The 27,964-nt window shown below is 39.0% G+C and overlaps 1 protein-coding gene and 1 long non-coding RNA gene across 4 annotated transcripts in view; one reads left to right on the plus strand and one right to left on the minus strand.

The window, feature by feature from the left end:
* The window catches only part of LOC101122457 (zinc finger protein 14 homolog), an 86,969-nt gene that overhangs the window by 38,156 nt on the left and 20,849 nt on the right, over positions 1-27,964 (plus strand). Inside the window, exons 1-5 of one of the 3 annotated variants that reach the window (XM_015099962.4) lie at positions 3,954-4,128; positions 7,780-7,865; positions 9,894-10,020; positions 11,123-11,215; positions 13,339-20,054. In XM_015099962.4, the coding sequence (XP_014955448.2) occupies positions 7,857-7,865; positions 9,894-10,020; positions 11,123-11,215; positions 13,339-14,696 (1,587 nt within the window). In that variant the 5' untranslated portion in view covers positions 3,954-4,128; positions 7,780-7,856 and the 3' untranslated portion in view covers positions 14,697-20,054. Of the gene's footprint in view, positions 1-3,953; positions 4,129-7,779; positions 7,866-9,893; positions 10,021-11,122; positions 11,216-13,338; positions 20,055-27,964 lie in introns of those variants that run through there. The other 2 variants (XM_027977417.3, XM_012190252.5) reach the window with 2 other exon arrangements.
* Positions 19,951-27,953, minus strand: LOC132657754 (uncharacterized). The gene is made up of 2 exons (XR_009596320.1): positions 20,962-27,953; positions 19,951-20,456 (listed from the first exon to the last, which is right to left on the minus strand). It is a non-coding gene; the product is annotated as an uncharacterized LOC132657754 (long non-coding RNA).

Genomic DNA, 27,964 nt, shown 5'->3' on the forward strand with positions numbered 1-27,964 from the left:
GTTTCAGTTTTTGTTGTCAGCTTGGCCCACTGTGCTTTCTGGTGAATATGTGCTTTGGTGTTCTCTTGTTTTCATATTACTTCAGATGTCCGGTTACTTCACTTGGCTTCCTTCTTCACAGATGCACAGTTTCACCATACAGGTATTGCAATATGATTTTTTCCCCACTTGCTTTTTAAAAAATATTTATTTATTTTTGGTAGTTTTAGCCTTGAGGAATCTTCATTGCAACTTGTAGGCTTAGTTTCCCCATGGCATGTAGGATCTAGTTCAGTGACCAGAGACTGGACCCTGCATTGGAAGTTAAATTGTCAACCACTGTGCCACCAAGGAAGTCCCTCCCCACCTGCTTTTTTCGGGGGTTCATGAGGGTACCATCTGTATTAGTTTGCTAGGGCTGTCATAACAAATTACCACAGACTAGGTGGCTCAAGCAACAGAAATTTATTTTCTCACAGTTCTGTTTGCTAATAGACATTCTGAAGATCAACCCTGGGATTTCTTTGGAAGGAATGATGCTAAAGCTGAAACTCCAATACTTTGGCCACCTCATGTGAAGAGTTGACTCATTGGAAAAGACTTTGATGCTGGGAGGGATTGGGGCCAGGAGAAGAAGGGGACAACTGAGGATGAGATGGCTGGATGGCATAACTGACTCGATGGACACGAGTCTGAGTGAACTCCGGGAGTTGGTGATGGACAGGGAGGCCTGGCGTGCTGCGATTCATGGGGTCGCAAAGAGTTGGACACGACTGAGCGACTGAACTGAACTGAACTGAGGCCAAGATCAAGATGTCAGCAAGTGTTTCCTGCCTCTCTTGGTTTGCAGATGGCTACCTTCTTACTGTGTCTTCACATGGTCTTTTTTGTGCCCTCACTTCCCTAGTGTTTCTCAGAGCACTTTGTACTCAGAATCCATCTGCTCATGGCAACAATGATGATGGAGAATAAGTGTGTTATTGTGATTTATAATAAATATATGTTTGGTCTTCTTCCTGTTTCTGGTACAGATCTCTGAAACCCTTGGAATATCCTGTAATGAGGGTGATCAAGACATCTCTTGCTGTGTTAATGAGGTAACTTATAGACTACACCTAAAGCTGGAGGCTGGTTTCCAGAGCCAACCATGTGATTAGAGGGTTGGAACTTTCAGTCCCACAACCCTGAGTTCCAGGGAGGGGAGGAGGGCTGGAGGTTGGATCAATTACCAGTGGCCAGTGATTTAATCAACCATGCCCATGTAATGAGACTTCCATAAAAACCCAGAAGGATGGGGTTCAGAGAGCTTCAGATTGTGTGAAAATGTAGAAACTCAGGGATAGTGGTGGGCAAGAACATGTGGGAGTTCAGCGAGGGCATGTCAACTCTGCCCTTTCCCTATGCCTTGCCCTGTTCATCTCTTCCACCTGGCTGTTCGAGTTATATCATTTTATAATAAACCAGTAATCCAGTAAGTAAAATGTTCCTATGAGTTTTGTTAGCCCCTCTAATAAGTGAACCAAACCCAGGGAATGGGTTGCTGGAACCTCCAATCTATAACTAGTTGGTCCAAGGCACAGGTAATAACCTGGACTTGCAACTGGCATCTGAAGTTGGGGGTTTCCTAACCCTAACCCTAACCCTAATCCTAACCCTGGCTCAATGGTTAAGAATCCACCTGCCAGTGCCGGAGATGTGGATATGATCTCTGGGTCAGGAAGATCCCCTGGAGAAGGAAATGGGAACCCGCTCCAGTATTCTTGACTAGAAATCTTATGGACAGAGGAGCCTGGTGGACTACAGTCCATGGGGCCACAAAAGAGTCACAGACACAACTAAGCAACTGAACAACATCTTGAAGTTGGGGGTGGGGAGGTATAGGACTGAGTCCTTAACCTCTGAAATCTGACACTATCTCCAGGCATATAGAGTCAGAATTCAGTCAAATTGCAGACACCCAGCTAGTGTCTGAAAACTGCTTGGTGGTGTGGGGAACTCAACCCACACATACACCCATACATTGGAATTGGGAGCAAAACTCTTTAGTAAGCAAATATAAGGTTGGACTGGGCAATCTAAGCTCATCTTCCAGTGTCATATCTTTTTGCCTTTCCATACTGTTCATGGGGTTCTCAAAGCAAGAATACCAAAGTGGTTTGCCATCGCCTTCTTCAGTGGACCACATTTTGTCAGAACTCTCCACCATGACCCATCCATCTTCAGTGGCCATGCATGGTATGGCTTGGCTTATAGTTTCATTGAGTTACACAAGGCTGTGATCCATGTGATCATTTTGGTTAGTTTTATATGATTGTGGTTTTCTTTCTGGAGGCCATGGGATTGTAGTTCTTACTTTTTCTGTCTGCCCTCTGATGGATGAGGATAACAAGGAAGGCTGGTGTGCTGTAGTCCATGGGGTCACAAAGAGTCAGACACGACTTAAGCTACTGAACAACAACAACTCCCTGGATAAGGACCCAGAAACCACACAGGCTTTAAGCCCTCACCCCAGTAGAAATGGATTTGAGAATGCATACAAGCTGCCAGCACGTCTTTTGTAATTACTCATCCACCCACCTATTGCCCTGCTTTGGAAAACCTATTCCCTGGGTACCTTTTTTCCACCAATGCAAGTGACATGGTGAGTGTCATGGCTTTTTAAAGAAGAGAGGCTCTGCTAGCTGGTCACCATCAGGCAAGGCAAACATCAAGGCTTGGGGAAAAAATCAGAGACTGATTTCAAAGAAAACTCAGTATTGCCTGATAAACTGTGTTAAAATATTACCCCACCAATGGCTAGCCTTCATGTCATGAAGATATGTTCATTTTAACAATGTCACTATCTTCCCTAACTGCAGGTAATAGGTGACATGAGAGAAAGCAATAAAATGAACTTGAACTTAAAGGAAGACACCATACTATACAAAATCTTCATCAAAACCAAATATTGTAAATGTGTTTGAAGCAGAGTTCACAGTCTTGTAAAACAAACTTATTAGCTGGCATCCTCCTATAAAATGGAGCTTTCCTTTTTCACTCCTTTTTTTCTTGCTTATGGATTTTTATATATTTGCTGGGTTATAATTAATTACAGAATTTATTGATGGCACAGGAAAAGAATTATTTCAAGTTACCTTTTAAACACTCTGTGTAAGTGGGATATACTGTTAAATAGGTAATGCTTATTTGCATTTTTCTCCCTAATACACCTGATTAAATAGAAAATAATTTCCCAGAAAAATCCTTCAGTGAAGCTGATGCTCCTTGAAGATGCGACATTTATTTCAGAGTTGAGAAGAATGAGGCTGTTGGTCACATCCAATCATGCAGACAGCCACCTCCTCACAATCCTGCAAGAACACACACTGACCACATAATCAGGCATGTCGTTTCTCAGACCTACATTGAATGACTCACATTCACGGTCTGTAAAGAAGGCCCAAGAGAAACAAATCTATCAAAACAGAGTCACATTGCAGACACGTTCACAGAAATGCAACCTCAGGCACTCTCACAGTGAGTCCCACTATCTCACAGGTCCCCACATTCTTAGTCCCATACCACCTGACACAATTCCAGTCCTAAAATCTTCAAGCGGTATTCCAATCCCCGCAGTCGCTCCATCTCAAACACAAGTAACATTCAATGAAAAAACCGCATCCAGAACTACTCCAAAGATAGATACACAAGCGCGGTCCTCGGTCACAGACCTTCTTGGTTTGCCCCACGGAGAGTTCTATTTATGCACGCGCATCATCCCCCTTTATAGTGCCAGTCGTTCGTCCCAAGCCTTGCCGCGACTTCCTGAGGACAAAGAGCTGAGAACCCCACCCTCGCTGGGTACCAACCGGCTCTCCGGCTCCTTGGACACGACACCTTTCACTCAAATCAGCTCACTCACTGAGGCTCCGCCCTCTGGGGCTCCACCGCGCCTGCGCACTCAATGCGTGCTGCCGGAGCTCCCAATAACCCCTGCGCGCGGCCCGTTAGGCCCCGGGGCTGTGTACTGACTTGAGCTGTCTCGCCCTCTCTTCCACTAGCATCACTGTGAGAGGGGTTCGGCGTCGCAGGTGACCAGTTCTGGCTTAGAACGTTTGTTCCGGCCGTCGGTAGGAAAGCCGTTGCGGCCCGGGAATGAGGATAGGGAAGGTAAGCGCTGCAGCACCTCGAAGTGTCTGAAACCCTGCACCTCAAGCCACGAGTGAGCGTGAGAACCGCAGTGTTATAACGGTGTGCTGCTGTCTGTGGGCGTGACTGAACCGGGGTGTGTCATCGGGACTGTGTGCAGTTGTGAGGCCGGAACTAGTGGGTTTGCGTTTGTGTGACTTAATCGGGTTCAGAGCCTCTTGTGTGACCGGAGGTTGAGGTGGACTGTGTGACTCCGACCCCAGAGTCACAGCTGAAATTTTTTATCAGCCTTAGAGTAATGGCCCCCCAGTCAGATATCTGAGATCCAGAGAAAAGACTCCCAGCGAAAAGGCTCGAACCAGTCTTGGGATAAGAATGTTAGAACTGAACGTGCCCCCAGGTTGGCTCCTGGGAGTATCCCCACCGCACTACATCCTCGGGCGGGCGCGCGCGGACACACGGACACACCCACACGCACACATCCACACACCCCGCCACACTGCATCCTCGGGCGGGCGCGCCCGGACCGACACTCGCTCACTCACCCACCCACCTACGCTTTCGCAGACAGCTCCAAACCTTCCAACTGTAGGTTTCGGAACTGCGGAATTCCCTCTCTGAAGTTCGATTCCAGCCCAGCACAGCCGTGACCCTGGCTTTTCTCTAATCCTGGGAAGGGTTACGCTTACTTACTCCGGGCATGGTGGGTGGTGGGTGGTGGGGACACGTGTGGTCGTGGCTTGCCCTATTCATCCTGGGTGACCTGGGCTCTGAAAAAGGCCTGTCTTAAGATTCCCTTCTTCCCCCGTCTTGTCAAACTAAGAAAAGGGCTGTGTTGAGGAGAAACGAATTGCTGTTGCCCACCTAGAAGTCAAGGTCGAGGCTAGTGGGTGTTTCCTTTTGTTCTGTGAAACGCATTTTTACTTTTTAGGACCTGGGAACATTTGCTTCCTTCTCCTCAGTATGACCTGTCCCTTAACTTGATATCCGTCCCTAGTGTCTGTGGGTGCTCCCCTAGTTACTTAGACGGTAAAGGGTCTGCCTACAATGCAGGAGACCCAGGTTCATTCCCTGGGCGGGGAAGATGCCCTGGAGAAGTGAAAGGCAACCCACTCCAGTTTTCTTGCCTGGACAATCACATGGACAGAGAAGCCTGGCAGGGCTACAGTCCACGGGGTCACAAAGAGTCGGACACAACTGAGTGGCTAACACTTTCAAGGGCGTGTGTGCATATATCCATGTGGCAGATACTTCCCCTTGTGAGAATGTACACCTTTTAGGATTGTGGAGACATCCATGTTTTCTAATACTGTTACTTAAGAAAAATGACATTCTTAAACCTAATTCTAAACTTTACTGATACTTTAAGAAAAAGCAGTTGTGAAAAATCTCAAAAACATTTACTAGTAAGGAAAAAAATGGTATTCTAGTATTAAATTATTAAAGGTAATTTATCAAAAATTTTAAATTGTAATGAAAAGTATTAAAGATAATTTTATCTAATAAATAGAATGGACATGTCATGTTTTTCATTTTATTCAGTGTTTATAATAAGCCATTTTAAGTTCTTTATAATAAACAGTTAACAACAACCCTATAAGATAGATACTGTTATTATTTTAAGATAGATACTGTTATTATTCTCCAGTTTGTCTGTGAGGAAGCAGAGGCACTGAAAATTAAGTAACTGTCCAAAGCCTCCTTCCTGGTTGATAACTGTCAGAGATTAGATTCGCATCCCGGATCCAGCCAATAAAACCTGTGAGAGTCAGTCACCTCCCAACATTGTACATGTTCTGTTTAGTCTGCTTGATGTACTTGGCAGTTTATCATGGATAACTTTCTTCATTAATTAATATGAACCAGTATCATCATTGTTAACAATAGTATAGTATGCCATCATATAGAACATAATGTATTTAGCTTGTTGACTATTGTTTGGTATTCTTTTTATTATAAATTATTCTTTGAAGAACTTCCTTACATATGTTTCTTTGTGTATTTCTGAGCTCTGTATTCTGTTCCATCAACCTATATGTCTAGTTTTGAGGGAGGGGATATCATAATGTTTTGATTACTATTGCTTTGTAATATAGTTTAAAATCAGGAAGCATGATACCTCCAGCTTTGTTTTTTCTCAAGATTGCTTTGGCTGTTTGGGGGCTTTTGTTGTTTCATGTAGATTTTAGGATTGTTTGTTCTTGTTCCACAGAATAGTCCAATGGAATTTTGATAAGAGGTTGCATTTCATCTATAGATTATTCTGGGTAGTATGGACATTTTAACAATGTTCTTATAATCCATGAACATAGAATATCTTTCTACTTATGTCATCTTCAGTTTCTTTTATCAGTGTATCAGAGTTTTTAGTGTATAGGTCTCTAACCTCTGTGGTTGAATATATTCCTAGTTATTTTATCTTTTCATAAAATTATAAATGTGATTATTTCTTAGTTTCTCTTTCTTATAGTTCATTATTAGTAGATATACACAACAGATTTTTAAAATTTATTTATTTTTGACTGTGCTAGGTCTCATTGCTGTGTTCAGGCTTTCTCTAGTTGTGGTGATTGGGAGCTATTCTCTAGTTGTAGTGCATGGGCTTCTTATTGCAGTCATTTCTCTTGTTGTGGAACATGGGCATGTGGGCTTTGGTAGTTGTGGCACACAGGTTTAGTTGCCCCATGGCAAGTGCAACCTTCCCAGACCAGGGGTTGAACCACCCCTGCATTGGCAGGTGGATTCTTAACCACTGGACCACCAAGGAAGTCTCACAACTGACTTTTATATGTTAATTTTGTAGCCTGCAGCTTTACTGAATTCTTTTATTCTAGCAGTTTTTGGTAGAGTCTTTAGGATTTTCTCTATATAATATTTTGTCAGCAAATAGAGGTAGTTTTATTCTTCCTTTCCAATTTGGATGCCTTTATTTCATTTTCTTGTGAAAATTCTTGCTACATAGATATGCTGAGAAAATGAATCCACACCTTTTCACCCTACGTTGTAAGAAGGAGAATGACAAATGAAGTCATACAGGAAGCAGTGTAGATGATTCTGATTGAAAATAGTGATGAGCCCAGTGGATTCTGGAAGTTATTGTTCTGACAGCAGGCAGGCAGAGCTGCCAGTGCAGTCGTTTGTCAGTTGGAAAAGACCCTGATGCTGGGAAAGATTGAAGGCGGCAGGAGAAGGGGACGACAGAGGATGAGATGGTTGGATGGCATCACCGACATGATTGACATGAGTTTTAGTAGGCTCTGGGAGTTGGTGATGGACAGGGAAACCTGGTGTACTGCAGTCCGTGGGGTTACAAAGGGTTGGACATGACTGAGTGACTGAACTGAACTGAATGGCTGCTAGAAATGATCCTATGAATTTCTCTCTTTGTATCTATTTAAGCAGATTTGTGAAACTTTGGAAGAGATTCTGGTTTAGATGATGTGGTCCCTTGAAATGTACAAGTTGGGATTAGATTTGTCCATACTCCTTTAAATCTCCCTCTGTGTGTGTGTGTGTGTGTGTGTGTGTGTGTGTGTGTGTGTGTGCGCGCGCGCGCATGCGCACATGTGATGGGGAGGTCCAGAGAAGAAAAAGAATGTATTAAATTGAGTCATTTTGAGAATTCTGAGGCCTATCTTATCTCATGGCCTCCTTTTTCTCCCCTCCCCTTAGCTCTGGCCTCTGTGAACTCTGCTTCTCCAGGCAAGTAAACCCCAAAGAGGACTGACCAGTTCTTGAATTTCTAAACCATGGCCCATGTAAGTTGTGGTTTCTTTCACCTTGTGGAAATTAAGGTCCTGTGAACTTTTATTTATCCTGAAACTTCTTACTTATCAGAGCCCCATCTAAGGACCCATTTCCTCCAAATCCAATGAGAGATGAGGCCAAATAAATAGTACAATGCCCTTCTCGTGAGTCCTCTTTTTTCCAGTTATTGTTCATGTATTCATAGAACAAATCATTCACCATCTCTCTTTTTTAAAAGTATTTATTTATTTGGCTGTGCTGGGTCTTAGTTGTAGCACATGAGACCTTTAGTTGCAGCATGTGGGATCTAATTCTCTGACCAGGGATCAAACCCAGGCCCCCTGCACTGGGAGCATGGAATCTAAGCTACTGGACCACCAGGGAAGTCCCTCAGCATCTCTTATATGTGCTCAGTCTTCTGCTAAAAACTGCAATGAAGCAGAAATGAAGCCCCTTTAGGGAGATGTTTGGCCACCTCTTTCGAGTAGTTGAGAGAGCATGGGCTGATTTGATTGCTCATAGGAAAACTAAATTTTTCCAAACTTGAGCTTTGTAATTAAGCAAGATTTGCTGTTGGTTGACCTTAGCCTAGGGCTTCCCTGATGGCTCAGCGGTAAAGAATCTGCCTGCAATTTAATCCCTGGGTCAGGAAGATCCCCTGAAGGAGGAAATGGCAACCCACTCCAGTATTTTTGCCTGGGAAAATCCCATGGACAGAGGAGTCTGTTGGGCTACAGTCCAAAGGATCGCAAAGAGTCAGACACAAATGAGCAACTGAGCATGCAAATATAACCTCAGCCTCAGTATATCCTGAGATCTCCTCTTGTTTTGTGTGGCTTTTATGACTAGGTTGGGTTATGGTTGGGTCTATTATGCAGAGACATTAAGTATCTTCTCTGGAAATCCCTAAGGGCTGTACATCATTTGTTTTAGAACAGGATGAGCTAGTCTAGAATGACATCTTTGTATTTCTGGATTATTGGTATCCAGAATCTACATTATCCTCTAACTCAGGAACATGGAATTCATACAATGAGGGATAGAAAATGACAGAAAAGATCATGCAGGCACATGCAGGCCTCAGTTCCCCCTCAGAATTGAGGAGGACCTTAAAAATTTTGCATAGACAAAAATATTGGAGTATATAATAATTAGGTCTCACATCCCCATTGCATACAACCAATTTTAAGTTCATTAAAGAATTTGTCATAACTGGGTAAATGCACATGACCTAATGCACATGACCTGATGCACATGATGCACATCATTGAAGAATGATGACCTTGGAGGAAATTCTTTAATTGTATTCAGATCCTTTTCTAACTGGAATTACCAGGAAAACTTAAAAAAAAATCTGTTCTTGGGGCTTCCCTGGTGGTCCATTGGTTAAGAATCTGCCTTGTGATGCAGGGGACACTGGTTTGATCCCTGGTCTTGGAAGAACCTACATGCCGTATAGCAGCAAAGCCAGTGCACCACAACTACTGAGCCCATGTGCTGTAAAGCCCGTTCTCTGCAACAAGAGAAGCCACCACAAAGGGAAGCCCTTGCACCACAACTAGAAAAAGCCCATGTGCAGTACTGAAGACCCAGTGTAGCCAAAAATAAATACATAATTTTTTTTAAAAAAAGGATAAAACCATCAATTTTTTTTTTTTAAAGCAGCAATCTGTTCTTTAAGAAGAAAGGGTATAAGAACACATTTCTTGAGAATTTGTGAGGGAGACATAGAGTAGGCAGAAGGCTTATATACAGTATTTCATTTAATTAGAAAACTTTTTTTTCCTTTCCCATATGTGTTTGGGTAGTTAAGATATGCCAGAGTATATAAAAGGCTTTATCTGTAGAAACACAGTTGGTCAAGGACCCATAGGCATTCTGCTGCAGGCACTCATTTCCTAACTCAGTGTTACAGGTTTCTAGCCCAAACCTGTTTGCTTGATTGGTTTCCAGCAGTATCTCTTTCATTTTTTCCCCTCTTTCCATCTTTAAACAAATTTTCTTTAATTTCAGTTGTATTATATGGTTTATCATTTCAGGAATCAGTGATGTTCAGTGATGTGTCCATTGACTTCTCTCTGGAGGAGTGGGAATTCCTGAATTTGGAACAGAGGGATTTGTATAGAGATGTAATGTTGGAGAACTACAGCAACTTGGTCTCATTGGGTAAGGTTATCTGCCTTTAGAAATTTAGTCTCTGTTCTCTGTACTATCAGCTTTCTTCTCTGGAAATTTTAGAAATACTTTTTAAGAAACGAAATATCTGCTCCCTTTTCTCAAGGGAATGGTTTGAGCTTTTTGTTTGGAAATGAGCACGCTCGTTAAGCATATTCATCTTCCCCATCCTTCTGTGACCTTCTGTTTTTGTTTAGTCACTAAGTCTCTGTCCGACTCTTTTGTGACCCCATGGACTACAGCCCACCAGGGTCTTCTATCCATGGGATTTCCCAGGCAAGAATACTGGAGTGGGTTGCCATTTCCTTCTGCAGGGAATCTTCCTGCTCCAGAGATTGAACCCACGCCTCCTGCACATCTCCTGCTTGACAGGTGAATTCTTTACCACTAAGCCACGTGGGAAACCCCAAATAGCTAGAACTAGTATCTTAGCTTTTCTCTGGCTATCAAAAGAAGATATAATTTTTTAAACAGTAGGTTGTATCAGCTGGATTTATTTATAGTTCAAGACTTTTTTCTTTTTGTTAATAAACATATTCGTTTCTACCTACTTGTATGATTGAAAGTTAAAAATCGAAGAACTTTGCATTTAACGTTGTATGGATATCCCAAGGAAAAAAAGTAGTAAATGCCTCAAGAAACTTTTTTCTCTCATTAAAATAACAATGATAAATAATAACTAATAAAATAGATTCTAGGCAATGTGAACATTCATGTAAGATAGGTACTATAATTATCCCTATTTTATAGGTGAGGAAAATAAAGCATAGTAATAACTTGTCCAAGGTCACACTACGGGGATATGGCAGAGGCAAGATTGAACCAGGACAGTCTCTCAACCACTATTGCTTTCAAGAAAAGGAGTACTTGTGTGAATGTAAATTAAAATAAGACTTTTTTCTTTCCTTTATAATCTCCATTTCCTATGTAATTTTAACATGATATTTTTAAATCATCTTATTTTTCTTGTTATAAAGGCTTTATCAATTACAGTTTGACCTATAGTTTATTAAAAATTTAACCAAAACTGAATCAAAGTAATTTTGAATTTATTATTATTCCATGTCACCTGTATTTCTTTCCTTCTGTCCAGGATGCTTCATTTCTAAACCAGATGTGATTTCCTTATTAGAGCAAGGAAAAGAGCCCTGGAAAGTAGTGAGGAAAGGAAGAAGACAATATCCAGGTGAGTAAGAGCCAAAAAATCTGTGTTGATATATATGTATGAACAACCCAAGGTTTAGGATATTGACCCCCAGCATAGGCAAAAATCTACATATAACTTTTAACTACCCCCACACTGAACTACTAATAGCCTATTGTTGATCAAAAGCCTTACCAATAACAGTTGATTAACACATATTTTATATGTTATATATATTATATACTATATTCTTATAAGATTAGCTTGAGAAAAGAAAGTATTATTAAGAAAATAATAAAGGAAAATACTTTATAGTGCTGTACTATATTTATTGATACGATAGGTTTATGTTGTTTGTTTATAAAATAAATTGTCAGAACCTACATCAATATTGTCTTATATGATATAAAACACAGTAGGTATTAATGTATTACGAACATTGGACATCTAAAATGAAAAGATAATGTGAAAAAATTAATATTTATTTACAGATATAATAACTCATGCATCAAAAATGAAGAATATGATTGCTTTATGGTAGCCTAGTATAATTGATATGAATGCTTAATAGTGGCCTAGCCTATACAGTAATGAATGAATCAGCATAAAACTTATGGCATATAGTATTACAGTCATATTCATAAAATGTATTGAAAACGTTTTTTACAAAACTTCTTACCTGTGATGGTAGGCTGATATGTGGTTACTCTAATTACAAGAGAGAGAAGCACTGTGTACAGTAATGTGATTCTTTGAAAGCAAAGTTATAAAACAGTAAGAAAGCTAACACATTAATTTTGTATTAAATATCACTCACCTTATGCCTATGTAAGGATAGCCTATCCACTTCAATACAAGTCTTGTACACAATATTCTGCACATATATGTTTGTATATTTATTGAAAAAATTTCATGTATAAGTGGACTTGTGCAGTTCAAACCCATGTTTTTCAAGGGTCAACTGTGTAATAAGGATATAGCTTTAGATGCTGTCAATAGAGTCAGCCTTAGAGTTACTTAATCTAAGACCTCAGAGTGAGAAGGGGTCAGCCATGCAAATGGCCCAAACAGATTTTGGGAAATAGAGCAGACTGAAAAGTACAATGAAAGTAAGTGGGAATATGTTCTAAGATCTGAAAAGTTGCCTCTCTGTGTGTGCATGTGTGTTCAGTTGCTTAAGTCATGTCCAGCTCTTTGCAACCCCATGGACTGTAGCTTGTCAGGCTCCTCTGTCCATGGGATTCTCCAGGCAAGAATACTGAAGTGGGTTGTGGCTTCTCCTGGTAGCAGTAAAGAGAACAGTGGTTGGAGGTGATGTATTATAGGTAAGCAGAGGTCTTTTAACAACAAGTTTGATTTTATTCTAAGAATAAAGAGAAATTGTTGAAAAATTTAAGTATGAATTTTCAATCTTTCTCCATCAGAATGATCCTGAGGGGAATATTAAATATATTACTGTCTAGGACTGTAGAATCTGATCCATGTGGTTTAAGTGGTATCTAAATCATAATATTTATAAAAAGCTCCTTTGTGATTCTGATTCATGATCTCAATATGAGAACCACAGATTCAAAATGTTTACTTAATCATCAATCTTACTTTCCTATGTGAACTTTGATTTTCCTGGTGTTGCCTTTTTTTTTTTTTTTTTTCCAAATTGTGTAGCTATTTTTAGAATTTCATTGGGTAGTACTTTGGTTGTCTTTTATTTCTACAGGAGAAATTTTACTTCTTTTTTAAAATGTTACCTGCTGCAGTTTATATATTTTTTAAAATTATTTTTTGCTGCGCTAGGTCTTCATTGCTGTGCGTGGGCTTTCTCTAGTTGCAGTGAGTAGGGGGCTGTTATTTATTGCATTGAGTGGGCTACAACTGTGGTGGCTTCTCTTATTGCAGAGCACAGGCTCTAGGCGCATGGGCTTTAGTAGCTGCAACACACAGGCTCATAGTTGCAGCTTGCAGGCCCTAGAGCACAGGCTGAGTAGTTGTGGCGCATCAGCTTAGTGGCCCTGTGACTTGCGGGATCTTAGTTTCCAGACCAGTGACTGTACCCATGTCCCCTGCATTGTCAGGTGGATTCTTAACCACTGGACTACCAGGGAAGTCCAGATGTACTTCTTTTAGAAAAAGAAAAACCATGTGTTTGCTCTCTTGTTTTCTTTCAGATTTAGAGACCAACTGTGAGATCAAGAAGTTATCTTCAGAAAATGACATTTATGAAATAAACTTATCCCAGTGGAAAATAATGGAAAGAATTAAAACCCATGGCCTTAAAAGCTTCATTTTAAAAAATGATTGGGAGTCCAAAAGAAGATTTGAAGGACAAGAGGAATATTTCAACCAAGTGAAAATCACATCTCAAAAAATGTCCCCTTACCAAAAACGCTCATCTCTTTCCTCACGTCAGAGAATTCATTATGTTGAGAAACCCTATGAATGTAAGGAATGTGGGAAGGCCTTTAGAGTACGCCAACAACTTACATTTCATCATCGAATTCATACTGGTGAGAAACCTTATGAATGTAAGGAATGTGGGATGGCATTTAGACAGACAGCACATCTTACTCGACATCAGAGACTTCATTCTGGTGAAAAACTCTATGAATGTAAGGAATGTGGGGAATCTTTCATGTGTGGCCCAGAACTTAGAGTACATCAGAAAATTCATATTGGTGAGAAACCCTATGTATGTAAAGAATGTGGGAAGGCCTTCAGAGTTCGTGGACAACTTACTCTCCATCAGAGGATTCATACTGGTGAGAAACCCTATGTATGTACAGAATGTGGGAAAGCCTTTAGGCAGTATGCACATCTTACTCGACATCAGAAGCTTAATATTGCTGACAAACTCTATGAATGTAAAGAATGTGGGAAGGCCTTTTTGTGTGGGTCTGGCCTTAGAGTACATCACAAACTTCATACTGGGGAGAAACCCTATGAATGTAAAGAATGTGGGAAGGCCTTTAGAGTACGACAACAACTGACACTCCATCAGAGAATTCATACTGGTGAGAAGCCCTATGAATGTAAGGAATGTGGAAAGACTTTTAGTCGTGGTTATCATCTTATTCTTCATCACAGAATTCACACTGGTGAGAAACCTTATGAATGTAAGGAATGCTGGAAGGCCTTTAGTCGTTACTCACAACTTATTTCACACCAGAGTATTCATATTGGTGTTAAACCCTATGACTGTAAGGAATGCGGGAAAGCCTTTAGACTACTCTCACAACTTACACAACATCAGAGTATTCATATTGGTGAGAAACCCTATAAATGTAAGGAATGTGGGAAGGCCTTTAGATTGCGCCAAAAACTTACCCTACATCAGAGCATTCATACTGGTGAAAAACCTTTTGAATGTAAGGAATGTAGGAAAGCCTTTAGACTTAATTCATCTCTTATTCAACATCTGAGAATTCATTCTGGTGAGAAACCTTATGAATGTAAGGAATGTAAGAAGGCCTTTAGACAACATTCACACCTTACCCATCATCTGAAAATTCATAATGTAAAAATATGAGAATGCTTTGTCAGTCCTGTGTTGTAGAACAGTCTGTGAATGTAGTAATTAGTCCCTTTTGCTTCATTCATACACCTGACTTGGCATAAGGGGGTTTATATCATTAACAGAATGTGTTAATTTACTGTATTCCATCATCACTCAGATCTGAGAATCTTCCCATTCGTTCTACAAACTCATCTTATTAATATAACAAATGTGGGGAAGACATTTATCGTCATCTGTAGCCCATCACTTTCCTACTTGTGTTATACTGAACAAGATGCTTAACTGCTCCATACTATAATTTCTTCATTTATAAAATTATAATACTGTGGCAGAGTAAAAATTGCTGCAAATTATTTGACACTCCATCCATCAAGAAGTAAAATCCACATGCTTTCCCTGAGAATCTGGGTCAACTGACTGCTTTGAGCAGTAGAATAGTAGAAGTACTGCTGTGCTAGTGTCTGGACCCAGATTTTCCTGGTAGATTTTACCTTATCTCTTGGAATACTCTCTCCAGACCTTAAACTGTTATGTTAAAAAGCCTGGCTACTCTGCTGAAGACACCACATGAAAAGGCCCTGAGACTACCTAGAGAAGGAGAGGCACTCTACTGTGCCATCTTCCAGATATGCCCACGAAAACACCAGATATTTGAGTAAACAGTTTTGGATGCTCCAGACCAGCCATCAGCTAAGTTCCTACAGGTGACCTCAGTTGATGCCATGTAGAACAAAAAAATTGACCATCTGAGCTCCTACCCAAATTCCTGACCCACACAATCATGAGATACAATGGTTGTTATTTTAAGCTACTAAATTTTGTTTTATTATGTTACTGTCTTGAAAATCCATATGAAAGACTATGAGCACAATGAATATAGAAATGCCTTCTATCAACACTCATCAGTTATTGAATGCCAGAAAACTTATTCATTTTTAAAATATTTTTTATTTTTATTTATTTTTTTGGCTACCCCAGTTCTTAGTTGCAGCATGTGAACTCTTGTAGCATATGGGATCTAGTTCCCTGACCAGGGATCAAACCCAGGCCACTTGCATTGGGAGTGTAGAATCTTAGCCACTCGACCACCAGGGAAATTCCAACTTATTCTTGCTAAAATTCTTGAAAGTAAGTTCTTTTTCAATTTGTTCATAAAAAAGAAGATATTCTAGGGACTCACCTGGTGGTCCAGTGGTTAAGAATCTGCACTTTCACTGCAGGGGAAACGGGTTCCGTCTGTAGTCAGGGAACTACATGCTCTGTGGCATGGCGGAAAAAACCCAAACAAGCAAAAAAGAGAAGATATTCTACAATCGTATGTTCTCTGTCTCAGTATAAATTTGATTTAAAATTAACGAAGGAGGGATGGACCTAGAGATTATCATACTAAGTGAAGTAAGTCAAAGAAAAACAAATATTGTATCATTTATATGTGGAAACAAAATAATACATATAAACTTACTTACAAAACAGAAACAGACTCACAAACAGAAAACAAGCATGGTTATCAAAAGGGAAATGGAGGGATAAATCAGAAGTATAGGATTAACAGATACACACTACCATATATAAAATAGGTGAACAACAAGGATTTACTGTATAGCAGTGGGAACTGCATTCAATATAATAACATAATGGAAAATAATATTTTAAAAGAATATATATATTCACTATATATGTGAATATAATACACTGTATATATATACACATATGTGTGTGTATATATATATGTACATATATATAAAACTGAATCACTGTGCTGTACACCTAAAACACAGTATTATAAATCAACTATACTTCAATTAAATAAAGTGTTAAAGGATAAGATAAAAAGAAACTATTTGGAAATTAAAAATCACTTCTAAGTCCTGTATCACTTTAAAAAAATCCATTGTAGCCTTTAAAAAAAATGCTCAAATTAATCTTATCTTCAGCCAGTGGGGATTCCCTCAGCTTGGATCCTGTGTCCTTTTGTTGTGATTGCTATAGCCTTTGCTAGCTTCTTTTTTTATCTGATCAAATGTATTGATCAGTTACAGAGCACATTAGGGCATTTATTAATAAACAAGGAAAATGGAGCACTTATCTTGCCTTTCCTTTACGAACTATATATTTCCTTTATGGACTAGATAAGACAACCAGAAGGTGGTGAAGGAAAGTTCTTTATTATTAGAGAATTCCAGCTAATGAAGGTCAAAGGAATGATAGAATCCAAGCAATCACACTTTTTACTTATGAATTAGTGGATCTTGATGATATCAGTGGGTATGAAAACCATTAGGTGAAAGATTATAGGAAGATTTTAATGGATGGGGCAGAATGACAACCCAGTAATCAATAGTAACGTCTCTAAATCAGCAGAACTAATTGCTTCTTGATGCAATGCAATGGATGCAATACTACCTGTGGCATATTCTTGTCCAAAATATTGATTCAGAAGTGTAATTTGGTCTCTAAACCTACCAGTTTTCAGGAAACTTGGGAAATAAATGAACAAATTAATGACACAAAGCTAACAGCCAAATCCAAAATGTGGGAAATTTAACAAAATAAAAGGCCTACTTTCTTAACCAATATGAGACAGTAAAAGCAATTTTACAAATTAAAAGAGACTTAAGAGATATATTAATTGAATATAGTGTATGCAATGTATTGAGATGCTTGTGTTAAAATGTACCCAGGATTTGCTTTAATCTGGTATGGTAAGATAGGAAGACATGGAAATGATTATCGTGATGGAAGAAGCTTATTGGCAGAGATTTCTACTAACAGGAAGCACCACATGCATATAGGACCACATGGAAGAAACAGCTAGTCCTGTTAGGAGGCAGAAGGCAGGAAAGGGCAGCGCATGACCCAGAAACTTTACTTGAGTTTTCCCAGGAAGGAATGGGTGATGTGAAGCCAGGTAGGTACATTGAGCAAGTTTAGGACTTAGATAGATTGAATAATTTTGTGGACTCAGAGCTACAGCGGTGGTCCTTAATTGTCCAGTACTTGGCTCTGGGGTGATTTAGAACAGGAAGAATATTGGCTTGGTGTCTGAGAGTTTGCTAAAGGAGATGTTTGATAAAAGGGTTTCAACTTTAGATTTATTGGTTTGCATATCAAAGCATGCTCACAGGGGAGCCATTTGTCAAGGAATTTGCTATCTCTAGAAGGGATAGTTGCTCCAAGATCAAGTATCTAAATGCCAGAACATCAAGAATACAGAAAATAAGAATATATTCAATACAATCCTGATTCTGACAAGCAAAATTTTTTAAAAAAACTTAAATTATTGTGAAAAGGTAACCTAAGATGGGTATTAAATTATTTTTATTCATTTGTTGGGCTTCCCAGGTGGCTCAGTAGTAAATCCTCCTGCAATGTAGGAGACGGGTTCAATCCTTGGGTCAGGAAGATGACCTGGAGAAGGAAATGGCAACCCATTCCAATATTCTTGTGGAAAATCTCATGTACAGAGGAGCCTAGCAGGCTACAGTCCATCGGGTTGCAAAAGAGTCAGATATAACTTAGTAACTAAACAACAACAAGAATTCATTTGTTAGGCATGATGATGGCATTCGTTTGGGTGTGTGTACAAATCCTTATGCATTAGAGATCCATACTGAAGTATTCAAAGATAAAATTATGTCATGTGTATGATTTGCTTTTAATACTGAAGAAAAGTGAAAAGTGGAAAGGACAGATGAAATAAGATCAGCAAAATGTTGCTAATTGTTGAAGCTTGAATAATGGGAACATAGGGTTCATTGTCCTATTTTTACTACCTTTGCATATATTTAAAAATTTCCATAATAAAGTGTTTAAGTAGAAAATCTGAAATTTTAAACTATTCATGATAAGTGATAATTTGATACCTCCAGGTAAAAATTTGTGGGAAGTCACTAAAACGCTACTTGGTAGAAAAATAGTAACCTTGATGCATTTAGAAAACCTGCCTTGAGAATTAGTTCGGCACTCTGTTGCCATACCTACTGTGCCTGTCACACAGCAGGAAGTCGATAAATGTACTGAAAAAAAAGCATTTAGCTGAAGCCAGAACAAAAATTTTTTTTTGGCCACACTGCATGGGTTGTGCAATCTTAGTTCCCCCACCAGGACTGAATCCAGGCCCTATGCAGTGAAAGCAAGAAGTTCTAAAACTGGACTGCTGGGGAATTCCCATAAAACATTTTTTTTTTTAAATTAAGGTAAATAGCAGGGAGTAATTCATACAATAAAGGTAAAAATACAATTTTTTAAAAGTATAAGTAGAATAAGAAACTGGTAGATTTTATCCAAGAATATTCTCCTTGAAAAGACCATTAATATAGAATCAACAGTTATTACTGAGGGAAAAAAAATGATTCAGTTACAGCTTTATGTATGGGAATTGTGAATAGTTACGTATATCAAAGATTTAAAAGTTTTTAAGTTCATGAATGTACTATAATATACATATATTTCATTATGTATAAAAATAAGGAGAATGAACTATTTAGAGAAACCTAAATGATCAAAGTTGACTCAAGATTCTATAGAAAACCTGAACAATCTACTTTATATTTCATTTATTTTATATTTTAAACAATTTATAGATTTTGTAACAGGTTTTATAATGTAAGCGATCTATAGGAAAGGGAAAATAAATATAGTTATGCTCTTGTTTTTTAAAAAACTAGGGTCAATAATTTTGCAGGCAAGAAAGTTTTAAAGAATAGATAATCTCTAACAAAACTTTTCAGAGTCATTCTACAAGGCAAATATCCCAATAATAAAATTAGATGAGGATAACTCCTAAAAAGCAAAATCTAGACCAGTATCATTTGAGATACATGCATACATTCCAAAAAGAGGTAAGTAAATTGAACTCAGTAGTCTAATAAAACAATCATAAACCATAAAATGGTTTACCAGGAATACCTGGGGCCTGACCTTTTGTGATTTAGTTAGGCATCCAGATTTTAGGTTTTCTAACTTGAGCAATGTGACAGTGTTGGGGGAAATGACATGATCCAGCCCCAGTTATCTTTTAGATTCCTTCTCTTCTTTTTGTTGTTTGTGTTAGCCTCATTAATTTTATAAAAGGAATGAAAAATTACTGTGAAAAATAGGTATTCAATACTTAAAAAATTAATACCTTCAACAGGAGAAAATGAGAAGTACCATAATAAAGAAATTTTTTTTTTCAGTCAAATTAATGCCACTCTTATAAAGTGGGCAGACTGGCTAGATGTCACTGAATGATCATTCATCATTTAGAATAGCAAATCTCTCCCACTCATGATTTACAAATGCTTTTAATTTGTAGACAGTGCACAGTGTTTACACAAAAATGTAACACAAGTATTTTAGGTGCTATAATAAAATTAGATTTTTCTAACAGGTCAGTGTGTTTCTCTCTGGTAACATTTTCTTGTTAATAGAAGTGTTTGGGGCACATTACATTAACTCAAAATTTCTTAAAGTATGTTCCACAAGACACTGCTACTTAATGGTTCTTACAGAAAATGATTTTGTGCTCTAATGAGCATGTTGTTCAGTCGCTCAGTCGTATCCAACTCTTTGCAACCCCATGGACTGCAGCATGCCAGGTCTCCTTGTCCTTTGCCATCTCTGGGAGCTTGCTCAAACTCATGTCCCTTGAGTCAGTGATGCCATCCAGCCATCTCATCCTCTATCATCCTCTTCTCCTGCCTTTAATCTTTCCCAGCATCCAGGTCTTTTCCAGTGAGTCAGCTCTTTGCATCAGGTGGCCAAAGCATGAGAGTGCTGTATTTTGTATTTCTTGAGGGGGTAAAAATCACATTAAGTGCCTATCAAAAGACTATGAAGTGTTTTGTTTTATCTAATGCAGTGTATCTCATACTTCAGTATAGAACTCCCATTCCCAATACCTATTGTAGATATAATCCCACTTTGGCAGATGTTTCCCTTACCAAAAAAGAGAGGCTTCAGGGATGGAAATGTCAGCATTATGGCAGGTGTATGGTTATCTGGTGAGGAAAGCAACTCAGCATGCTGTCCAAACAGCTGCTTGGTTTATTTTGGATTTAACGTGCTTTTCAGTAGAATTGAAAACCCCTAGCCCTGTTCTAAATACATAATATGTATTTAGGCTTTTTATTGGTCAATATTTAGGTTACATATAATTTCTCACTGAAAAATCTTATTGAATATATGTTTCTTGCTATTCATAAGCAAGGTTTTCTCTGAGATTGGTAAGCCACAGGTTATGTTCACTCTCATCCTCACTAGATATTACCATAGAAGAGAATGTTGGGGAACTTACCTGACAGTCCAGGGGTTAAGAATTCACCTTCCAATGCAGGAAGTGCGAGTTCGATCCCTAGTCAGGTAGCCAGGATCTTACATGCTTGCAGCCAAAAAACCAAAACATAAAACAGAGCAGTATTGTAACAAATTCAGTAAAGACTTGAAAAACTGTCCACATCAAACAAACAAACAAACAAAGAATATCATTGTAGTGCCAGTTTACAACCCCTTCAACCTTACAGCCCCATTTCTGGTATGTGCTTTAGTATTTTCTTGGTAAATAAGTAGTTGAGCATCTTTTTACATTTGTTTATTACAAGATCCCCAATCTCCAAGAAAATCTGGAAAGCAGACAACCAGTGAGTACCTAACTTATAAAACTTCAGATATTGATAAGGGTCACACAGAGAAAATATACCGGGAAGGAGAATTACTGAAGGGGAACAATTCAGTTAATTTTTTAATCTGAAGTGTATAAAGTACCCATAGTGGTAGCAATACAGGTTTTATGTAAGAATAGCCTGATTAACACTGAAAAAGAAAAGCGTCAAAGGGGATACTAGTCCAAGGAGAATTAAAAATGCTGAAAAGTCCCTATAATTGAAACATTGTGGTACTCATGCATGAACAGTGAAATAGAAAAGAATTCCATAAATAGACCCAAATACACAGGGAATTTTAGTACATGAGGGGATAGGGAAGTGACACATTCCTTTTGTGTGTGTTCTTTTTTTTTTTACTTTGGGGACGATATGAATGTTTTGCAAATTTTAAAAGTCAGTTAACAACCAAAGGGGAAAGTAATAAAGAGTATGGGACTAACAGGTGCGTACCACTATATATAAAATAGATAAGGATTTGCTGTATAGCACATGGAACTGTATTCAATGTCTTGTAATAACCTCTAATGAAAAGTAATCTGAAAAAAATATATATATAAATAACTGAATCACTTTGCTGTACACCTACAATTAACACAATATTGTAAATCAACTATAGTTCAGTTTTTTTAAGTGAATCACAGAAGAGAGACCTTAAGTTGGAACATGAGCAAAAACAAATGTTTCCTTCATACTAAATGAGGAAAAAAGACAGGCAAGCAACTTTTGAAGACAATTTGACTGTATTTCCTCAGGCTACAGACAGAACAAAAAGAACACATAAACAAATAATTAACTCTAGTTAGTAGGATTGGTTTACACAGCTATATAGATTCGTAATTCTGAAACTAATTCATGTATTCTAGAATCAGGCAAAAAAGTATTATGGGAGTAAATAAATAGCCAAATTTATTGTTGCTGGAGAAGGGAGTTACAATATGGAAAGGAGGAGGCTAGAATGAATTCTGTGGTATTGGATTGCAGTTGGGAGTATCACTTTTTAAAGTGATGTTTTAAAAAAATAAATTTAGAAATACATATCAGAATGTGTGTATGTATGTCCCTGTAGCAGAAAGAACATAGAAGCAATTATACTTTGTAGCAATGAGAATATCCAGCACCCAGATCCAAGAAACAAGGAAGCCTTGGAGAAACAGCATAAAAGGCTGAGCAGAGAAAACATTAGATGTGGTTGGAACATTCTGTGAAAGTAGAAAGTAGGGAAGTGCTCAAAAAATGGATGAAATATGTCAGAAAATTACAGTATTTCAAGGAGTTCTCACTGGCCAAATCTGGGCAATCTGAGCATCAAAATAGGTCATGATAGTAGCAGATTGAGTAAAATCATTGACTAACCCAGTGACTATAATACATTTAATAGTAAAATGCCAACTTACTAATGTATTAATAGAAGGTATGGTGAAATTAGAAAATCACCATCAGTCAGCCATCACAGTAATCATTGATTCTGCTAGGAATCATCAATGTTGGGGCTTCCCTGGTGGCTCAGTGGTGAAAGAATCCACCTGCCAGTGCAGGGGACACAAATTTGATCCCTGGTCCAGGAAGATCAAACATATAAGCCCATGCGCCACAACTACTGAAGCTTGCATGCCGTAGAGCCCATGCTCCCCAACAAGAGAAGCCACTGCAATGAGAAGCTCATGCCCCGCAACTAGAGAGTAGCCCCTTGCCACAGCTAGAGAAAAGCCTGCACAGCAACAAAGACCCAGCACAGCCAGAAAAGAAAGAAAGAAACTTTAAGAAAAAATCATCAATGTATGCCAAACTAGTGAGTGAAAATTTGATGAGAAAATAGAATTTCGTACCATTTTAAAGTCTGTCTCCACAAATATTGATTACAAGGGGAAAGTAGTAATTTTACAGTAAAGAAACCTGGCAGACAGCCACTTAACCAGTAATCAAAGTTAACATAACCACTGTGCTACAAAATGATATCCTGTATCTCCTGTTATAATGCATTGAGAAGAACAGAGCAACTCCTGTGATATTCCTAACAAAGGGCATACCAGAATTTAATCATAAGGAAATCACAGAAAAATGCAATTCAAGCAATGTTCTACAACTGGCCTTTACTCTTCAAAAATGTCACTGTCAAGAAGGATCAAACTTGACGAACTGTTTCAAGTTAAAGGAGACCAAAGAGACATGACAAGTGTAATATATGATCCTGGACCAGAAAAATTTTTTCTATAAAGGCTTTATTTGAACAATTGTGAATTTGAATAAGGTAAATATTAAAAGTATTATAGGCATGTAAATTTCATAATTTTGATAATTATAATAATGGAAATTATGAAAGAGAATGTCTGCTTTTAGGATGTATATACTGAAGGATTTAGGGGAAAGGAGCCTTATGTGGGCAACCGACTTTTCTGAATAAAATTCCAATTGTTCAGGCAAAAATAGGATTGTAAAATAAATGTAAATGTTAGCATTTATAGAATCTATGTGAAAGGTATACAGAAATTCTTTGTGCTGTTTTTGCAACTTTTCTGTTTCATATTATGTCAAAATAAAAAGTTTTATTAACAAAGAAAGCAGGTTTGCATTCTGCCTCCTCTACTAATTACTCTGTGACTTTGGACAGGTTGCTTCACCTCTTGGGTTTCTGTGTCTGTCACAGGATCAAAATAGTACTGACACAAAGAGATTATTCTGAGAAATAATTAATGCATGTAACATTTTCAAAAGTAGGCCTGGGAAAAGAAAGAGTACTTTAAATTTTAGCTTTTATAATTTTTACTTGAAAATTTGTGTCTTTTTTCACCCCCATGAAAATTTTTTATCTGCTTTTTTTCTTTTTTTCCTTAAAATTCCCTTTTCTTCCTTATTATTGGTTTCTCCTTCTAGAATTTCTGTTAGGCATTAGAATTTCTGACACTGCCTTTCACATGTCATTTTCTTTCATGATTTCCACTTTTATTATATTTTTAAATTGCTGTTGTTCAGTTGCTAAGTTGTGTCCAACTCTTTGCAACCCTATGGATTGCATCACAGCAGGCTTCCTTGTCTATGGCCTCATACTTTATTTTAAATAAGCTTTTTCTTTTAGAATGGTTTTAGATCTACAGAAAAGTTGCAAAAATAGTCGAGTTCCCAAATAATGAGAATTCAGTTTTTCTTTTTGTTAACATCCTACACTAATATGGTACATTTGCATTAACATATTCTTATTAACTGAAGCCCATACTCCATCCTTGGACAGCAAGGAGATCAAACCAGTCAATCCTAAAGGAAATCAGCCCTGAATATTCATTGGAAGGACTGACGCTGAGGCTGAAGCTCCAATACTTTGGCCACCTGACATGAAGAGCTGACTTATTAGAAAAGGCCCTGATCCTGAGAAAGACTGAATGTAGGAGGAGAAGGGGATGACAGAGGATGCCATCACCAACTCAATGGACATGAGTTTGAGCAAGCTCCAGAAGATGGCGAAGGACAGGGAAGCCTGGCATGCTGCATGGGGTCGCAAAGAGTTACACACGACTGAGTGACTGAACAACAATACTCAAATGTCCTTAGTTTTTACCTAATGTCCTTCTGTTCCAGGATCCTATCCAGGATACATTAAATTTAGTCCTCTGTATCCTTATGCTGCTCAAGACTGTGACAGTTTCTCAGGATTTCCTTGATTTTTTTAAAATTTAGTTTTGGTTGCTTTGGGTCTTCGTTTCTGTGCTTAGGCTTTCTTTAGCTGCAGCCAGCGGGGGCTACTCTTCCTTGTGGTGCACGGGCTTCCCATAATGGCTTCTCTTGTTGCAGACAAGGGCTCTAGAGTGCGCGGGCTTCAGTAGTATTGTCCCATGACCTTAGTTGCTCTGTGGCATGTGGGATATTCCAGGACCAGGGATGAAACCCGTGTGCCCTGCATTGGCATGAGGACTGTTTACCACTGGACCATTAGGGAAGTCCCAGTTTCCTGGGTTTTGATGTCCTTGACAGTTTTGAGAAGCACTGGCTAGTTTTATAAAATGTCCCCAAAGTTGTAATTGTCTGAAGTTCTTTTCCTAGTTAGACTAGGGGTTTAAATCTGGGGGAAGAAGGTCACACTAACTGCCATTCTTACAACATCATATTAGAGGTACATGCTATCAACATATCACTGATGATATCAGCCTTTAAAAAATTATTTACTTTTGGTTGTGCTGGGAATTCATTGCTGCATAGGCTCTTTCTAGTGCTTCAGTAGTTGCTGTATGCAGACTCAGTAGTTGTGGCTCATGGGCTTAGTTGCCCAGTGGCATGTAGGATGCTCCTGGATAAGGGATCAGACCCGTGTCCCCTGCATTGACACATGGATTCTTAACCACTGGAGCACCAGAGAAGCCCAAGAAGTAACTTTTGGAAAGCACCCAAGGATGGGATCCGGTAGCCAGTGGAGTCCACCATGTGACTAGAGGTTGAAACTTTCAGACCCTCTTTTTCTCTCCTTTGTCACCATCCCACCTCTGGGGATGGAGAAGGGCTAGAAATTGGGCTATGTAATGAAACCTCCATAAAAACCCAAAAGGAGGGGGTTCAGAGAGCTTCTAGGTTAGGGAATCAGAATGCATCAATGTGTCACTGTGCCCCATAGGCCCCAAACTCCATGATAACTTTCCCCTCCATATCTCATCTGGCTGTTCATTCATATCCTTTAATATTCTTCGTAATAAATTGGTAATCTAGTAAGTAAACAGTTTTCCTTAGTTCTGTAAGCCATTGCAGCAAATTAATCAAACCTCAGGGACTGATTAATTTGAGGGGTTGTGAGAACATAACCAACTGGTCAGAAACACAGGTAACAATCTGGGCTTACAATTTGCATCTAAAGTGATGGGGGTGAGCAATCTTACAGGACCAAGCCCTCAACCTGTGCAATCTGATGCTATCTCTGAGTAAACGGTGTCTGAATTGGGCTGAATTGTAGGACATCCAGCTGGTGTCCAAAAATTGCTTGGTGGTGTGTGGAGAATTCTTCACACACATTGTAATTGGTGACCAGAACCCTCTTACCTTCCCTGCTTGGTGGTTTGGAATCTCCCACTCCAAGACTGAAAAACCTGGCTTTCATTGTCTTTCATCCATCTATTTGTTTGTTTAATACATGTATTAAATACATACTACAGTATACATGTAGTGGTTTCAGAACTGTTTACCCAGACACCATTTATGTACATTTGTCTCTAGACTTACAGTTTCTACTCATTTCCAGTTACTTAGATCAGCTTCTTTCCCCCCCATACTCTTTAGTGAAGTTCATCATACATTTTTAATGCAATGGGTACCTGCGTGCGTACCAGTCTCAGTCGTGTCTGACTCTTCATGACCCTGTGGACTGTAGCCCACAAGATTCCCCTGTCCATTGGATTTCCCAGGCAAGAATACTGGAGTGGGTTGCAATCCCTTTCTCCAGGGGATCTTCCTGACCCAGGGATCCAATCTGAGTCTCTTAAAATCTCTTGCATTGGCATGTAGGATCTTTACCACCATCACAACCTGGCAAGCCCAGAGTGACTGTACTAAAAAAAACAGATGTCAAGACAAGAGACATAGAAATGTTTCATAACAGAAGGGTCAATTCATTAGGAAGACACACAATCATAAATGTGCATATACTGTACTAACAGCTTTAAAATATTGTTACATGAAGCAAAACCAAAATGAACTAAAAGTAGAAAGAGACAAATCCACTACCATAATTTTCATTTATCTTCTACTCTATATACATTTAACTGTTAAAAAAAGTGAGATTTAAGATAAGCCTAGATATTTTCAGATGTTTCCTGAAGTTTTTTGAGAGACGAAAAACTCTTCTATCTATGAACCAATACATAAACATTTTAAGATGAGAAGGATGTTGCAGTGTGGTCCCCAGCAGGCTTATCCAGTTTCTTTCCTGAATGAACTCAGCACAGGACAAATTCAATTATTACTCATCTGAGGACACCCTTCCTAATGTTTACTTTTCAGACCTCATCATCAGGAAAACAGTCATAAATGCATGCACTTAACAGGGCTTGAAAATACTTGAAGCAAAACCTGGTGGTACTAATAGAAATAGACACCCTGAGTAATCTCAGTAATTACTAGAACTGGAATTTTTTTTTTAATTGGTAAGGACAAACAATATCTAAATGACAATATCAACCCCCTTAACCTAGTAGGCTTTTATAGAATTATACCTTCACAAGTGCAGGAGGGAAAAAGGAAAAAAACCTAAAGAGAGGAGGAAGTGGGGAAGGGAAACAGAGCGCGAGCAACCTCTGTGTGTCCAGATTCTGCTAAGAGTTTGGGGATATTGAGACTTGATGTACCTACGTCCTGCTTGGGTATATATATAAGAGCACCTGCCGTATGTCTAGTACATGTATTAGGCACTGCTAGTGCCAAGACGTCTCTGTAAACCCAAGTAGCAGTTCCGCAAAGACACCTCAAACCCAAGCTGGCAGCGAGCGCCTCATTCACCCCCGTGCAGCCTCGAAGCCGGTGCCGCTTCAGCTGAACCTCAAGCCAGGAGGTCCACGGCGCGCTCCCGCCCTGCCCACTCGCGCCCGCGCTTGCGCATCCCACGCAGCCCGTTAAGGCGAGGACCAGGCCCTCCCTACCCGGGACTACATTTCCCACATGCCTCTG

Source organism: Ovis aries, chromosome 14 (assembly GCF_016772045.2).
Source record: "Ovis aries strain OAR_USU_Benz2616 breed Rambouillet chromosome 14, ARS-UI_Ramb_v3.0, whole genome shotgun sequence".
Lineage (NCBI taxonomy): Eukaryota > Metazoa > Chordata > Mammalia > Artiodactyla > Bovidae > Ovis > Ovis aries.